This window comes from Falco peregrinus, chromosome 11 (genome assembly GCF_023634155.1).
Source record: "Falco peregrinus isolate bFalPer1 chromosome 11, bFalPer1.pri, whole genome shotgun sequence".
NCBI lineage: Eukaryota > Metazoa > Chordata > Aves > Falconiformes > Falconidae > Falco > Falco peregrinus.
Window position 1 is genome coordinate 13,369,105 of NC_073731.1, and position 16,540 is coordinate 13,385,644.

At 48.7% G+C, this 16,540-nt stretch overlaps 1 protein-coding gene across 2 annotated transcripts in view; it reads right to left on the reverse strand.

Annotated features, from left to right (window-relative positions):
- MDGA1 (MAM domain containing glycosylphosphatidylinositol anchor 1) overlaps nucleotides 1-16,540 on the reverse strand; it is a 154,976-nt gene that overhangs the window by 31,109 nt on the left and 107,327 nt on the right. Inside the window, exons 11-13 of one of the 2 annotated variants that reach the window (XM_055816601.1) lie at nucleotides 8,731-8,908; nucleotides 7,614-7,637; nucleotides 234-374 (exon numbers count right to left, since the gene is read on the reverse strand). In XM_055816601.1, coding sequence (XP_055672576.1) covers nucleotides 234-374; nucleotides 7,614-7,637; nucleotides 8,731-8,908 — 343 coding nt within the window. Of the gene's footprint in view, nucleotides 1-221; nucleotides 375-7,613; nucleotides 7,638-8,730; nucleotides 8,909-16,540 lie in introns of both variants that reach the window. The other variant, XM_005238664.3, reaches the window with a different exon arrangement.

Consider the following 16,540-nt stretch of genomic DNA (forward strand, 5'->3'; position numbering starts at 1 on the left):
TCCCTTAAACAAAATTGTGGGTGTTTTAATTGTGTGTTTAATGCCAATCAGTAACATGCAAATTAACTGCCTGCTCCCTGCACCCCATGCGGAGGAGAAGCATCTTGTGCAGAAAGCAGATCAGCACTGCACCATCTCCCAGAGCCGTAGGACTCCTGACAAGTGACAGCATGCATCTCATCTCCACAGCCAAGCAAAAATAAACCCAGATGTGTGCCTACCCTCTGGCGTACCACTGATGTCCGTGGGGGGCCCTGTGTTGACGGTGCGCTTGGGGTTCTGGGTCAGGGCATTCTGCCGGGTCCAGTCAAAGTTGTCCATTTTGTCCTGGATGAAGCCGCAGATCTTCTCGTCCTCAAAGCGGCAGGTGTTATCTGCAGGGAAGGGAAGGGGCTGGTCAGCTGCTGCTTTTCAAAACTCCTCCCCAAGGCTGCCTGGGTGCTTGCAGCAAGTCTCACAGTGCTGCCACATCACCACCGAGGCTCTGCATGAACCTGGGGACAGACCGGCAGCCCCCAGCCTCGGGAGGCGGCTGAAAAGGAATACGTCCATGATTAGTATGATTATGGAAGGGTTAATCCAGGTTGATGGATATGATAGCCTGACGAAATGGAAGAAGGCTATTAGGGCTGAAGAGAAAAACATTCTGCCGGGAGGTCTGAGGGGGCATACATAGAGGAGGGCAAAAGGAGCACTGAAGGAAAACAGGTCACAAGGGCTTTTAAACCAGAACAACTTGATGATAGAATAATTTCCTCAGGAGAGAGGAAAAAGAACCAGCAGATGACCCCCCTTTGGGCTATATATTTAACTAAACTATGGCACACATGAAAAAAAATCAGCTGTGGAGAAGAGGTCTGCTCAGTGCTACAAATGTGTCATTTAGCTAGAGTACATCCAATTTATACCAGCTAAAAGGCGTACTTGATATTGCAGCTTATGCTGGTTCCCCTAACAAAATAAGTCATGTAGGTAAAAGATTTTTATGTAGGATCAACCACATGTGCAACAGGGCTCAGTTTTATTACTATCACAAGACAGTCACATCCTACAGCAATATTGTAAGACAGGTGAAAAATCTTGTGCATAGACATAACCCAATATGGACTTGCAGAGATTGGAATGAACTGGACTTGGGCAGGCTGAAGATGGTAAACTTTGTGGTAAAAAGGTAGTTCCTGAGCCACAAAAACAAAGGCCAAGAACCAGCTTCTCACTGATGATGCAGTAGGAGAGGGATGGAGGAAACAGGCAGAAGACAAAGATAAAACAGGTCCAAGACCCGATACGAAAATTGCTTTGTGTTCTGAAAGGTCCCTGTGCAGAAACTGGAGCTGGAGAGTTGGCTGAGAGTGGGATCTCAGACCACACGAGTGGCACAGACACAGTAAGCACAGATATTATACCCTCTGCATTTATATAACAGCAAGGGGGTGTGTCATGAAACTGAAAGAACAAGTACTTAGAAGCCATGAAAGAAAACATACAGAAAAGAAAACAAGGCTCTTGCTAAGGGCTTGGAATGTGCTAGAAACCTCATCCATGGCATGCTGATGCAAGACTCAACTTTTTGGGGTTTACCCCCCACACTGTTCCTGTTATCCCACCCAGATGAAGAGAAGCCAAAATGTCTACTTGGGCTCCTGCATTCCTGTATCTTCAGTGGGGGTTTGCTCTGGTTCCTGGGCATGAGGCGCTTGGTCCTAGCATGGGTGGCTCTGGCATGACATGTAGGGCAGAGCAGGGTCAGCAACCTACGAGCTGGGTGCCAAGATGGGGTGGGAAAGGGAAGCTTTCTGCGATGTCAGGGCCAAAAGCTCCAGACATGGTGTGTTGTGATGGTTAGGAGCTTCACACACCTACCGTGCACACCAAAATCTGATGTCTTGCACCAGAGAGGAGAGCCTACCCACGAAACGAACGGTATCTCGACTCTAGGATGCTGCACCTCCCCGTTCCTACCCTGTAGCTAAGGCCTTCCCCATCACCTCCCATTTGGAAATGACTGTCATCTGAACAGACATCAAAAGCCTGCACACGCCTGTGGTAGGAAAATCGGTTCCCCCTTCTTGCCTGTCTCTCCCCAGCATTCCACCAAAGCAGTGAGAACAGAGGAGGCAGCCTCTTGCTGTGGCCTGCAAGAAGGTCTTGGCCACCACAGGTTGCGCCACCACAGGTTGGGCCACCACAGGTTGGGCCACCACAGGTTGGGCACCACGCTGCATGCCGAGGGCTCGGCAGAGCAGGGCAGCTGGGATTTCTGTAAGCTCAGTGGGAAATGCTGCTCCTGCGAGCTGAGGAGCTGAGCGAAGCCATCAGCCATCGGAGCCGGCTGGGCTGGCCACTTAACTGCTGATTAACCCTGGCTAAGTGCTTTCTATTCAATCCGCTCATTTCTAATTAGCATCCTAATCCAAATTAGCCACTGCTCCGCAGTGCAAGCACAGGGGGCCACATGGCAGCTGGAGCTGAAGGAGGAAGGAGAAGTCAGGAGCAGACAACTGGGCAGATGCCTGTGGAGTCTGAGGCAGGGCCGCTATGTGGGATGGGGGGGGGGGGCTCTTTCATCCCCAGCACAAGGAGATGGAGGGGGAAAAGGATGAGAAAGCAGCTTCTAAGGGTCCCCCCCCAGCCTTCGTAGCTGAAAGAAGGGAGTTCATGGCTGTACCAGATACCCATTGGTCATCAGAGATGGGGCTGGAGCCCACAAGCTTTCTGATACTGCTGGGCTGGTGTCACACCCCTGGCTTCTCTCCATTGGACTGAAGATAAACATTTGCATGGCGCCAGCTCACAGGTCGCCAGCTGCAGTTAGAAGACTGAAGTTGTCTCTTGCAGTGGCCTTATCCTACACACCAAGATCCACTGTGACTGTCCTTTTGCAATCAAAGGGACCAGGATGGTTTGCACCTCTGACCCTGTTCTGCACACGGACCTTTGAGGAGAAAGGTGACATCTTTCTCCAGCACAAAATTCACTTAACAGCGAGTATCAGCTGGAAAGCAGAGTGGAAAGCTGTAACAGAGGCCAGCCAGGCAACTGATTGAGAGGGAGCAAACCCACAAAAGACAAGGCACAGAAACCAAAGGGAAGGCAGACTAAGGAGAAAGCCCAAACTCAGGTGGAGATCAGAGCAAGCTGGGCAAAACAAGAGGACTGAGGACAGTATTCCCAGCTTAGCACCAAGGCCTGGTCATGCCAGCTGATGGACTGCTCTGCCTCATTTGTAAGAAGCCCTATACACCTGTGAGGCGAGACTGCTCAGAGCAGACTTGAAAGTTTGAAGAGAAGAACTCTTAATGCCAAAACAGGGCCTTGACTCCATCGTCTCCTCTCACTCATGTGCAGTTCTTTCAGAAGGCAACACTTCTAGCAAAGAGCACAAAATAGAGGACAGTCCTATGCACCATAGAGACCACAAGATGATCAAGTGTATGTGCTGTGCAGGAGTTTGTAACTACAACACGTTGCCTCTGCTTAGCTTGGTATAACTTTGCAACAACTAATGAACAAGGCTTTTTAACATCTCTTTGAGGTAGTGAGGCCTCTTTCTATATATCTCCTGCACTACATATGGGGAAACAGATGCACAAAAGTATAGAGAGACACGTGTAATGTCACAGCAAACAGTGCCAAAGCTGGAAACAGAACCCAGGTGCTCTGTCTCCTGGTCCTTTGATTTAAAACAAGCCACAGGAAGGCAAAGCTCTGGTATTTCTCTGAGCTAGAAGTGGATGTGCCTAGAATAACTAGATAGATGTTCAGGGTGGTTTGGGGCAAGTCAGCATGTCACCTCTGGATGGTTATCAGCTGGGCTCACCAGGAGCAGATTCTGGCAGATTCAGGTGAAAAGAAAACCTTTAAACAATCTGCTGTATCTCAGAGGCCACGGCGGTGATCTAACTGTTGACCTCAGCTGTGTGAAGCAAACCTTCTTGCAGATTCACACCATCTGCCAAAGATCCTGCCTCAGCACTGTGGCACAAAGGAAGCTTCCTATTTAAAAATTAAACAGTGGATTTAAATATTGAACACAGAAGTTGTTCTCTGGATTGTTAGAGGTGAGGTGGAGGTGGCAGGGGAGCTGGTTCTTCAAAAGCTGGAGTTAGAGCTGTCTTCACCAAACAGATTTCCTTGGCAGGCTTTGCAGTGGCGGCAGCTTGAAGCGCAGATATGTTTGCTCCCAGTTACAGACACCTCCCTACATGCCCAGGAGAGTGACCCTCTGCTGCGGCTATTAGCATTTTGTGTTGCTTTGCCTTCTTGAGAAACATAATGGAGGTTTTCATATCAAGTCCTTAGGGAGAAGACATCCCTGGTCCTGAAATTCTGGATGCCAGATGAATGCAAAAAATAATAATTCTATTCTAGCTGCAGACTATGGGTGAATAGCAGATGGAGCACACTTGAATAAAATTGCCTTCGTCATTTAGCTGTGGTCTGATGACTGAAACTGGCTTGGAACATAAGGGACCGTGCTCTGAGCCTCAGCTCTGCTGCAGACCTGCTGTGTGACCATAGGCTATCACTTCCTCTCCGGAGATCAGGTTCCCCATCCAGAAGATGAAGACAATTAAAACTGTATTGTGACCTCAAAGTACATTGGGATCTAAGAAAAAAACATTTAACAGCCTTTTCCATGTTAACTTTCTAAAGCATTTATAACCAGTAATGGAAGAAAGCTTCTCAATACTGTAACTGGTTGGGTCACACTGGATGGCCATCTGCTTTAATATCTCCATCTGTGATAAGGAGATAATATGGCCCAGACAATCCTGTTTGCCATCATGATACAAGCAATTGGTGACAGCCACCCTTTTTTAACCTTTGCGTTACACAGATTCCTGAGGAACGGGCACAGATTTGAGGAATCCAACTCTAAACACCAGGCTCACATTTCATTCCCATGTGTTCATATGAGGGCAACAAGCTCAGATGCCTCTGGACTATGAGGCATTATCAGAGACAGGACACACAAGCACTAGACAGTAAGGAATGAGCCAGGGTAATCTACAACAACCGGCATCTGGTACTGACCACCACCCACCGTACTTGTCTGTGATTCCAAAACATTTTAGCACCACACACAGCTAGACTGCAGATACATGGGAAATAAGTGTTGCTGATCTTGAAGGGCAAGATACCCTGGCCAAGAGAAAAAAACTGCAGCAATCCCATATGCTCCTTAATACCCTCATCGTCAAGGTTGGAAGGCTACATCTGCTAGAACCAGGGAAACTAAACCATCCACTGCTGATGAGCTGGAATATCTTGTGGGGCAGCGCTGCACGGTTTGGGTTAGAAAGTGAAAGCTATATCCAAATGACATTGCATGGGAGAGGTAAGATTCTCCAGAGCAGATTCTCCAGCACTGGAATTTAGTCTTGACATTAAAATTATCAGTTATTCTAAGAGATCTTTAAGGTAATACCTTAGAATTCAGATAATTTTAAGATTGTTTTTGAAAGACAAATTCTGGTTTTTAGAACCAGATTAACTGGTTTTTAAGAGTTACAGTCAGTCTTACTGCTAACCTCTAAATATCTGAAATCCTCAATGTCTTTTGTTCACTTTCTCTGCTTTTACTTTGCTTTTGCTTTATAACCCCAGTACCTGGTTCTGTAACCATGCCACATGCGTGCTTGCCCCAATGTCATTAACATCTTATTAGGCTGAGAGAGAAAATGCATGAAGAAATAATTGTATTAAGTGACTCTTAGAGTTTGTAAATTAATCACCATTGTGCATGCCCTTGGATCAGTCTGCCAGAGGCATTAATCATCTAATCTCTGCCTTTCACTGGAGAGCTCTCAATGTTTGCTCTCAGAATTTGGCTGGGCAGCCTAGCGTGAGGATACCTTTACAAACCTGTCCCAGCCTTTTTCCCTGGGGGTGGTGGTAGCAGGGGAAGTGAGAAAATAAGAGGTAATAGCAGGGATTTCCATATTACTGGGATGGGAGCCTGGGAGCTCAGCTGTGGCTCAGAGACAGAGCTAAGAGCCTCTGGGCTTATATTTCACTGGCAGCAGGTCTGAAGGAAGGGGCATCTCTGAAAGCAAGTGTGGTGGGGGTGAGTTTAGACAGTCATTTCAAGGTTTGAACTCATGGGCAAGACCCCGATGACTGGCCCTGAGGTCCCAATATCCACCACAGGCTGGGTAACTTTATCAAGGAGAAACCCTAAGTGTTTGGTTTACTCTATGAAAATACAAGCGTAGCTGAGTATCCTCCACCATAGGCAAATTTCATGCGGTTGCCTTGGTCTCAGTCGAGCTGCCAAAGCAGCCGTAGGGGAGCAGTCTGAAGGCTCAGTTTACAAAGACCCAGGAGACTGACACAATTAGGACTGAAGTTCCTCTGGCTTTACCAGTGATTTATGCTCTGGAAAAGAAGCAGCAAAAGGCCAGATTTTGTCACTTCTGTCTGTGGGCTGGGATGCTTGCCTCCTCTAGCGAGTACCAAGGGACACAGTCTGGAGTGGGTCCTTGGCAATACGCTCAGTGTTTCCCAGTGAGTCTTCTCTGGAGAATGTTTGAAGAGGATCAGGAAGTGGGGAAAAGCAAAGCACAGGGAATTCAGGCAGAGTATGGTTCATCAGACCATCCTCAGAGCATGAACTTGCAAGAGTGAATGCCTTGTGGCTGCCTTAACGAGATAACCTCATACCCTGATTCCTGGCTTCCATTGCCTAATCCTGGCTTCTCCTTCCCACTGCTACCCTGCAGTGCAGCAACAGCACTTGCCTACATATTCACAGAGTAATATATATAAAGACTGATTGCTGACTCAGCAGCTGGAAACAGGGAAAAAGGAACAGCTACATGGAACCACCTGCTCCCCATGGACCACCAGCAACTAGTCTGCCTGTTTCTGCCCAAGAGCTTTGCCTGGGCTTATATCCAGATGGAAGCAAAGGGAATTTGTTTCATCCCCTGAAGATCACTCCACCAGTACTTACAGCACACTAGAAACCCTCTTTAAAGCCTGATTGGCACCATCATGTTCTTGTTAAAGACCACCTTTCTGAGATGTTGTGTATCCTGCTTTCAAAATCAATGGGAACCCTGGGCGCCCAAAAAAGGTGGGTCTGCATCTTGGCAGGAATGACCAGAAGGAAAATAAGCAAGTAAACAGTGATGACACTGGAGAGGAAGAAGAAAGGTGTTTGCAAGAGGAGCCAGATAGGAGCTGGAGACTGCTCCACACCAGCCTGCAGAGATGACAAGTGGTACCTTTCCTGGTCAGAAGAGGATGGGGGATATACATTCCTTAAAGAGAGATACTTTGGGGAACATTTAATAACCTGCTTACTAGAGGCAGATTGCTAATGTTATGGGGAGGGTGGGTTCAAGATCACAGCCTATCCAGTCAAGGAGATATCAGGTGTGAGTGGGAGGCACATCTCTGGTGTGTATCTCCTGGCAAGAACTCAAGGTACAACAAATGGCATTATTTACTGGAAGCATTAGCGTATGTAATTTCATCCTCTTTTGGGGGAAAAGATTTGACAAAGTCAGCTGTGTATTCCAGCTGTTTGGCTTGCCTAATCTTCTGGAGCACTTGACCAACATGCATTACATTCAAAATATAAATATAAAGGTCTTGTTGCTTACCTGTTGGGTTGGGATAGTTGATTGCTGGAAGAGGAAACAGAAAAACAAGTCAGAACAGCTAGTACTCCCTCAAATCACAAATCACAATCAAAGTCTGAAAATAAAACGAACACATCAAGAGAGGTCATAGATGCACAAATCTCCTAGCAGCATCCCTATGAAATGGCAGCGCTCTGTGTCTGCCTTGGTGATGGAACAAGATGCTGACTCTCTGATCCAAACAGATCTTAGGAAAACCCCACCTAAGGGGTGATCCCAAGATTGCACAGGGGAACCCTTCCGGCAGCACGAAGAGTTTCTTTCTGGAGCACCAGCTGGGATAGCACCCACTTAGGTATCAAATCTTGGTATCTAAGAAGGACATCAAAACAGTTTGAGACACTGTGGAAGTTTGAGACAAGAGGTACGCTGGGGACACCAGACACACCGTCACTCCACGGGACAAGAGGGTTGTGTGAATTCATGCAAACATAGGAGGAGGGGCATCTCTGTACTTTCTGTTAAACACAGGGTCCAAACTCCTGAGGGAAGTAAAGAAATAATAGGGTTGTAGGAATGGGGAGAGTTGTAAGATGTTTGGATGGTGGGGAAAGTTGTAAGATGTTTGGACGGTGGGGAGAGAAGCATGGTCAATGTACATCAATGGGATCTGGGAGTCAGGGTATGGGACAGAGCTACAGGTTTACCGGTGACTACTTAGGACAGGAGTTGTGCATGCAGCTCTGGAAAGAACTGAAGCCTCCTGAAATCCTCTTACTTTTATGGGCATGTGGTTAATATGCAGTGCCCAGTGGCTGTCCCCTAAAACATGCCAGTGTACCACAGGAAGCTGCAGCATAGCCTGATGGGGAACTGGGCTCTCCTGCCCACGGAGGGCAGGGTGCGAGCCAGAGCTGCTGAGTGAAGGATGAGTGGAGGCTGGACCTCAGAGGTCTCTACCTACTGCTCTGCATTGACGGCAATAGCCAAAATATGGCCAAATGTGACAGCACCGTGCCATCAGAACTCCATAGAGCAGAGGTCCACCCAAGGGTCGCAGAAGGCAACATCTACGCATGTCCCTAGGCCTGAGGCTCAGACCTGCTCTCGTAGCCAGGACCAAGGAGGAGACACCTACGTTCCATGTACCGGATGATGCGGGCAGCCATGTCTCCAGCCCCAAAGCTGGTGATGGGTGTCAGGCGAACTTCATAGCTCTGAGGCACTTTCAGGTTGGGCAAGATGTGCTCCAGCAGCAGGCCTTTCTCCATTTTCTGCACAGGAATGAAGGTCTGGATGGTGTTTCTCTGAGCCAGCTGCACAGAAAAAGAGCGCAGTGTTATGAAAATCCTGAAACTGGAAGCCTGGGAGATCCTACCCATCATCCAACACCCTGTTCCTCCTCTTCCTATACAGACAAGTTTATTAATGAGATTTTCATGCAGAATTGGTTTGAAAATTCCCACTTCTGGTACAGAACAGTGATCAGGAGCCTGAGCTCTCCCTGAAGGGAAGCCTTGGGGTCCTCCTGACAGGGAGCACAACCTGAACGACAGGTCCAGGAGCAACTCTGTCAGAACCAGTGTCTCCAAGAGGGGAGGAATGAACCCAGCTCACCTCCATGGCCACAAAGCACGACATTTTGCCAAGATACCCTTCAGTTCACAATCACTGCTGCAGAATTCATTCATTTGCTGCCTGGGCCCCACGGCATTTCATTTGGTGCCTCACTGGGACCTGTCTACTGCCATGCTTTCTCAGCACCCTTCCGCAGGATCCATCCTAGCCTATGCTGCCTCTGCACACCACAGCAAGGGGTCTAGTTCAAGTCAGTGGTCCTCTGGAGTCGCTCACAGGCTCCCTCTGAGGAAGGAGCCGAACCATGCTAGCTGAACCGCACCAGCTGAACCTTGTTCAGTTTGCTAAGGCAGCAAGGAAGTTTCAAGAAAACAATGGGAAAAATACTGTTGTCAAAATCACCACCACTAAAAATGATGAATTACGTGTCAGTGAAACCTCCCTGCCACAGTCACGCTTGCTTGGCAGGGGAAGGACAAGAACAAGGATTGCACTGTGAAGATACAATTTCTTGCCTGTTGCTGTGCAGCTCCTGGATTCTTGTGGCAATATATGTTATTGGGTCTGCTGGCCCTGGTAAAAAGACCTTTGGCAGGGCTTTCCATGGCCTAGTGTTCACTGTCCCAGACACTAAGCCTTCCCCTGCCTCAGACATATCCTCTAGGCTGACAGGTTTCATTGCAAAGGCAATTCTCCTGATAGACAGGCTCAGTGTTTGTCATTAACTCTGAATTTACAGGATTACTGGAACAGGGATGCAGGGAGGAAGGTTTACAGAAAATCTGTTGGTGTGGAAAGTGTGGGGCAAGAAGATGGGGGTGAGGACATGGCAGGATTGAAGGCCATCAGCAAGGCAGGGCAGGGGAGCACTGCAGGCATGGCACCTGATGAAAACAAGCACATCAATCCCTCCTCTCCCTGCCTCCAGCCTCAATGCGCAAAAATGTGAATTGAAGCTCAGAAGCAACAGCTGCCACTGGCGATCTTCCTGCACCACTGCCCTGTTTGTTTCCAACACGGCCAGGACCCAATGACCCACCTCTTCACCAGAGCTGATCTGCCCACAGCTTGGACAGTATTCCCAAGCAAAGGGCCAGGGCTGGACCAGATCCTGCCACGGTACTGTGTCAGGGCAGGGACTGGCCCCTGCTAACCCAAGGCTGCATGTGGTTCTCACAGTGAACAACAATGCTGTACCTGCCTTACTTCAAAGAGACCTTTGTACCTGAACAGGTCAGGGCACAAGTTGCTTGAGGAGCTGCTTTCTGCACCCTCCTCCCCCAGACAAGGTGGGTCAAAGGACCAGGAACAGCTCCTGCACCTTCCCCCAGCTCGGTGCCCTCCTGCTAGCCACCTCGGAGCAGCCTCAGTGGGCAGGACCAGGGCAGTGCCTCTGGGAACCAAGCATCAACTTGGCATCAGGATACTGCCAGGATCCATTCATATCAACAACGCCCCATCTGCACGCAGACAAGCTGGGTGCTGATCCAACTGGCATGCCTACCACTTAGCTCTCCCATCTGCCGGCCCTCCGCACCACTGCCTTGCCAAGCAAAAGTGGAGCTGGCTCCCAGCGACCACGACCTCACCTGGGATCATTAGCACCATACCCCCAATTATCTGGGAGGAGAGGAGTGGTCACAAGCCAGAAGCAGGAGCCTGGAGCGGTACGGCTCCTGGCACAGGGCTTTTTGGGGAGTGGAGCCTGACGGGGGAGACTGGGGGCAGCTCCTCCCCACAGGCTGCCATGAGCCGGGGCACTGGGAAGGCAGCCAGCAAACAGGAGGAGGTCAGGAGCCATTTCCCTTGTCTAGACATAACCTTTAGAAGAGAAACAAAATGGAGAGTCGGAGAAAAACCTGAGGGTGAGATTCAGACAGTGCAAATTCCACCTCAGCTGGGAGTTAGGTGGAATTTGGGTATCTAAAGCCTCTGGGAGCAATGTCAAATCACTTACTCCCCCATATCACCTAATCCAGGACAAACTGAGAAATCAGCCTCCAGTCTGGACTGCAAAGCTCTAGATCCCCCAGTTGAGTTTATCCTCAGGGGCATGTGGGTTTAGCCAAATAAATACCTGGCTGGCACCCAGGTTTGGCTGTGAAACAGAAATTAATAACGGCACGTATGCCCTCCATGGGTCGTAACTGTCCTGCTTCCCAAGAGAAGCATCATTAAGTAATGGGAAAGGTACAGCTGGGGACTAGCAGGTACCTCCTCTTGGAGTGTAGGGGAAAAGTTTTACAAGGGGCTTTTCCCTCCATCAAATACTTTGGACCCAACTCTTCTCTCAGCATATGTCCTGTCTCTATTCAACCTGCAGCTTGGACAGACACAGCAACTATCTGCCAGCAAGGCTGCCTTCCATACATCCTTATTACAGTCTCTACAGTCCTGGCATCCTGACAGAACTGGTCCAGGATGTCTTTGGAAAGGCTGGCTCTGCTAGGTGAAAAGCAGCACGGGTTAAATGTCTCCCCTGGGCTAGCTGCAGCTGTCAAGAGAAAGGGCCAGGTGTGCTGCCAGCACAGTTTAAAGGGCATGAAATTAGTGCAAGGGAGAAGAAGGGCACAGCTCCAGCCAGCCGCTTGCTTGTGCGTGCTTGCAGTCACTAGCACAGGTCCAGCAGACAGAGACATTAAGGCCAAAGTCTGGCTCTGCCTCTCCCTCCCTAAACATCCTTTGCCTCCCTGATTGCCAGCAGCAGGTCTGTGCAGAGCTGCATGCATCAGTCCAGTAGGAACTCATTTTTTAATCCTCCACTTCAATCATCTGCTGTTGCCCTCATTCTCCTGCTCGGTGTGTCCTCTTCTCCCATACTACCCTGGTATCTTTTTCCCTCCACCCCCTCCTCAGCCTCCTTCCTCCTGATCATGCTGGCCCAGTGTTCCAACTTAATATTGCTGCAGTGCAGTTAATAAAGCAGAGACAGGCGCAGAGGACAGTGAAACACTGGCCACCTTATTAGAGATGCTGAAGCCTCAGTGGAGGATCTCACGCAACAAGCTCATTCATCACCAGGCTCAGGATGCTGCCAGGTGGGGCCAGAACAAGAGCACAGTGCAACGCACAGCCTCATCTCTGCCTTCACCACCTTTCATTTCGAGTATCAGAGGCAGGGGGTGGGAAAAAAACCAAACAAACCCAGAGCTTCTACCAGTTGGCTGTGAATATCACACAGGCTGCAGAGGGGAGAATGTTCTTGCGGAAAAGGTCCACTAAAAATGCCTTACAAAGGGCAAAATCAGCCCTGCGTGGGACACATGCATTCACATGCACAGTGTGCAACCTGTCCCTTCTCCTGTCACTTGTAAGCAGTATTAACCACCAAGGGAGAGCACACTCACATGTTTATATGTACTTAGCCATCAGGCCTCTGGGACCTGCAAACTAGGTCTGCCTTTTCTCATTCCTCACCATCACATTCTGTTGGTAGGTATTGTCTGCTCAGTCCCCTGTCTTATCATTTGAGCTGGCTCCTGATGCTTAGAGAGAGCTTGTCCCACCGTGGCCAGCCAAGCCAGCTCATGGTCCAGGAACACACACCAAGAGCCTCAGAGAGAAAAGCAGGCTGCCACACTACCCCTGCCCCCTGCTTCCATCCCAGCTGGGATGCTGTCACAGCAGAGGGGTCCAAAAGTATAACACTGCTACATCTATGTTTTCTGTTTATGTAGGCTGTTAAAGGAAAAAAAGGATGTTCTCAGACTGCATGATGTTTAAGCCAGTACCTATCAGCCAACAGATATAATAAAGCCAAAGGATATTAATAAACACATCTGCCGATAATCATTGTTGCAGTCCTGCTCAAGAAACTGCACCATGGATTCATAAGACCACGATAACCTACCTGTGCTGGGAATTGGTGTGACCTGCGTAGCCACATATGTGATCTCAGAACTAGCTGCACATTAAGCAGCTGTGCATATTTGTTTGAGGGAGAAATTAGAAAGAAAACCTGTTTCATCACCAAGTCCCAGGGAACTGTTGCAAACGCCAGCTAGAAAAACATATATTAAAATCATGCAGATTCCCCAATAAGTTGATCAGCGCAAAGGAGCTGCTCTTTGGGCATCCAGCTTCCCAGCATTGCTATTCACTCCTGCTACCCTCTCCTTACTTCTCCCACTTCTTCAGCAATTTCTCAACTCAGGGCGTGAGTGCTAGCTCTGCTTTACAGTATCTCCCCTCAAAATCCTTTCCACACACACTTACTCTCCCTCCCTTTTTTCTTAGCCTCATTCAAATTCCCCTTGCTGCTCCTTCCTGCAGCACAAATGAGATGGGGGTTGCTGCCCGCACTCCCACTCTGTCCTCACCAGCTAACCACAGACGTGGGCTGCTGCAAAGGCTCCCAGCTCCCACCCCCAGCCACACCAGCCTCGCTGAAGGCAGAGGGGACGGCGGAAAAAGGCAGGCTGGTGTGGCACAGCAGCCTTGCACGCAGGGTCCCTCCCTCTGACAGGATCTTCCCCTTTCTCTGTACAGCTCTGCAGAGGAGCACAACAGAGAAATGCTGTCCCCAGCATGTGTGCAGGGGGGGCATTAGGCTGAGTTCCCCCCATCCCACCTCTCCCCTCCCATCTGTGAGTGTTGGGACACTGGAGAGAAGACGTGCATGGAACCAGGAGCTGTGAGGAGCCTGATGGTGCAGGAAGCACAGGTATCTCAAAAAGGTCTGAAAAGAAGTATGGGGCAATAATGTGGAAAAAATAATCTTCAGCTGCCGGTGCAGCTGGTGGGCTTCACCCTTCAGCAACCAGCAATCAAGGTGGTCTTCAAAGCTCAGTGCCCTGACAGCAGCAGGTGTGAGGGCATCCACCTCTCTCATGTGCCCAGAACAGTCAGTCTCATCCAAGCTGCTCAGCTTCTCATCAGCCACAGACATCCCTGTTTAGTGCGGTCTAGGGGCCAGAAGGTGATAGCAGCAGAAAGGCACTTTTTCTCTGGCAGGCAATACCACTCAGGGTGTGAAAGAACCTCCCATTTTCACCAGTTCAGTCTGTTTGCCAAGAGACTTGGACACATTATATAGCTCTGTCTTAGTGTGCTGCAGGCATCATCTCATGATTTCCCCTGTGGCTGTGACTGCCATGAACTCATCCCAACAAAGTCCAGCTAAGACACAGCTGCTCCCTTCCAAAGGGAGTGTTGTTCATAAAGACCAGACACAACCACACCATTACCCTCACCATGATGGGACTGGTAGCATCCGTGGCCTTAAACTGGTGACAGCCAGGAAAGATACTCACAAGCACCCCATCCTAGGGACTGTAAGAGGCTGACCTTTGTTACGGTGCTGGTAGCAACTTCTGGGATGAACATGGGGCTCTGCAATACAAAATACCCTGCTACCTCAGCAGATGTGCCTTGCCCTCAGTTTGGCCCCCAACTGCACCTCCAAAGCTACAAGATACCTTGCAGAGAGGTAAATTCAAAGATTTCAGATGCCACAAACTTCTTAAAGTTAAAAAAAAGGATGATGTCAGGATTTATGTGTTTCAGAGTTTATAGCGTCAAAGACTGACAGCAAATTATTCAAAGGCCAGACCCATTTTCCGTTGCTGGAGAATAAGAGCCCAGAAGATGAGTTCCATGGGTAGGAATAAGAGCACTGCATATTCCTTGGAAAAGAGGAATGAAAAATGCTCAGAAACAGAGGCAGGAGGGGACAGGGAATTGTAGAATCTCTCCTGAACATGACACTCCAATATTTTTCACAGTGATGGAAAAATATGCCATAAATCTGGCCCTTCTCTCTCACCACTTCCCATTCACTTATGACATATAGCAATGGATCGAGATTCTGGTCCTTGGCACCATAGGGCAGAGCAGAGGAAGATGGTTTGTCTTTGACATTGCAGTTGAGCACCACGGATTTGATTCTTGCTCTCTGTATTTTAGCAGAGGGATAAAACATCTCTGCACTGGCAGCCCCCTCCTATCCTCCAGGAGTTCAGGGAAGGGAAAAACATGGCCATGTTCAGGGACCCAGCAGGGGAAGTACACTCCTGGCTGACAGAGCCCAGTCCCCTGTCACCACAGCGGCTACCTCTTCTTACTCATTTTATGAATGTACCACAATCCCACCTTAAAAGCCGTTCCTATTTAGCCTTCTCCTTCTGCTGGACGGCTGTTCCAGAGCCTGACCACCCTAATGTTCTCATTTCCAGCCTGAATTTATTCACAAGCAGCTTGCACCCAGTTGATCTTGTGCCAATATTGTCCTTTAGCTTAAATGGCTCTTTTCCCTCCCTGCTGCTTGACCCCCTGATGTTTTTATAGACAGCAATCACACCACCTCTCAGCTTTTGCTTTGCTAGGCTAAACAAACTGAGCACTCAGAGATATAACAGAGATTCCCGCCTTCCCTGATTTACTCTGTTATCCTTTCCTGCATGATCCCACTTGCTGGAGTTCAGCATCCCAGCCCTGCACACAAGATACAATAGCAGTTCTCCACCTTGCCTGGAAATACCTCAGGCTTCACCTAGGAGTATGTTTGCCCTTTTTCACACCTGCATCTTATCAGCAGATCCTTGAAGTCAACTCACTCACCCACATCATTCCTCCACTTCAGTCAATTCCCATTGATGAGCTCTCAGCCTGTAGCAGATTCCTCTGATAGCACTCTCCACATGCATGACCTTGCATTTGTACCACTGCATTTCATCCCACCTGAACCACTCAAGTAGTTTTCCATCTTTCAGATCTTCCTTACGATATCCTCATCCTTCACTGAGGTGGCATTTCCTCCCTGTCAGCTGCACAAGATTTCAACAGCATGATCCTAATAGAGGATTCTGCTGGTATCAGCTATGAAGAAGATGCCTGGCCACTCTGGAAAAGGCATTCGGGTAAGTTTTGGGCAGTAGAGAAATTTGGTTTGGATATGAAGACAGTGATGGCGACGTTTCTTTAAAATTTCTTGTCAAACTTCCTGTGCCTGTCAGATTGGATTAAAACATTTTCCTGGGTTAGTACTTCATCACCACCTTGGATGGAAATGATGTCAAGCATTAATAGCATCAATTAAAGGGCTAGGATAAGCTTAAACTTGGATTTATTTAATTTTCTTTGCTTGACAACCATTACTCATTAGGGGTTTCCAGAGCAAATACTCACATTGCAAACATAAAGTTGGTATTTGCCAGACAAGCCCACCAGTGAACTGAAATTCATGCCTATGCTGTTCATCAGTCAAGCATACAGGTTCAGATCCTGGGGTTAAACAAGCCAAAGCAAATCCATTATTCAGTCTAAACACAGAGTCCCGAAAGCTTTTTTTCCTAAACTGGCCTTATCAGAATGGCTCCCTTTCTGGTCTGAAAAATCCCCAGCTCCAAAGAGAGAAGCAACTGCAACCTCCA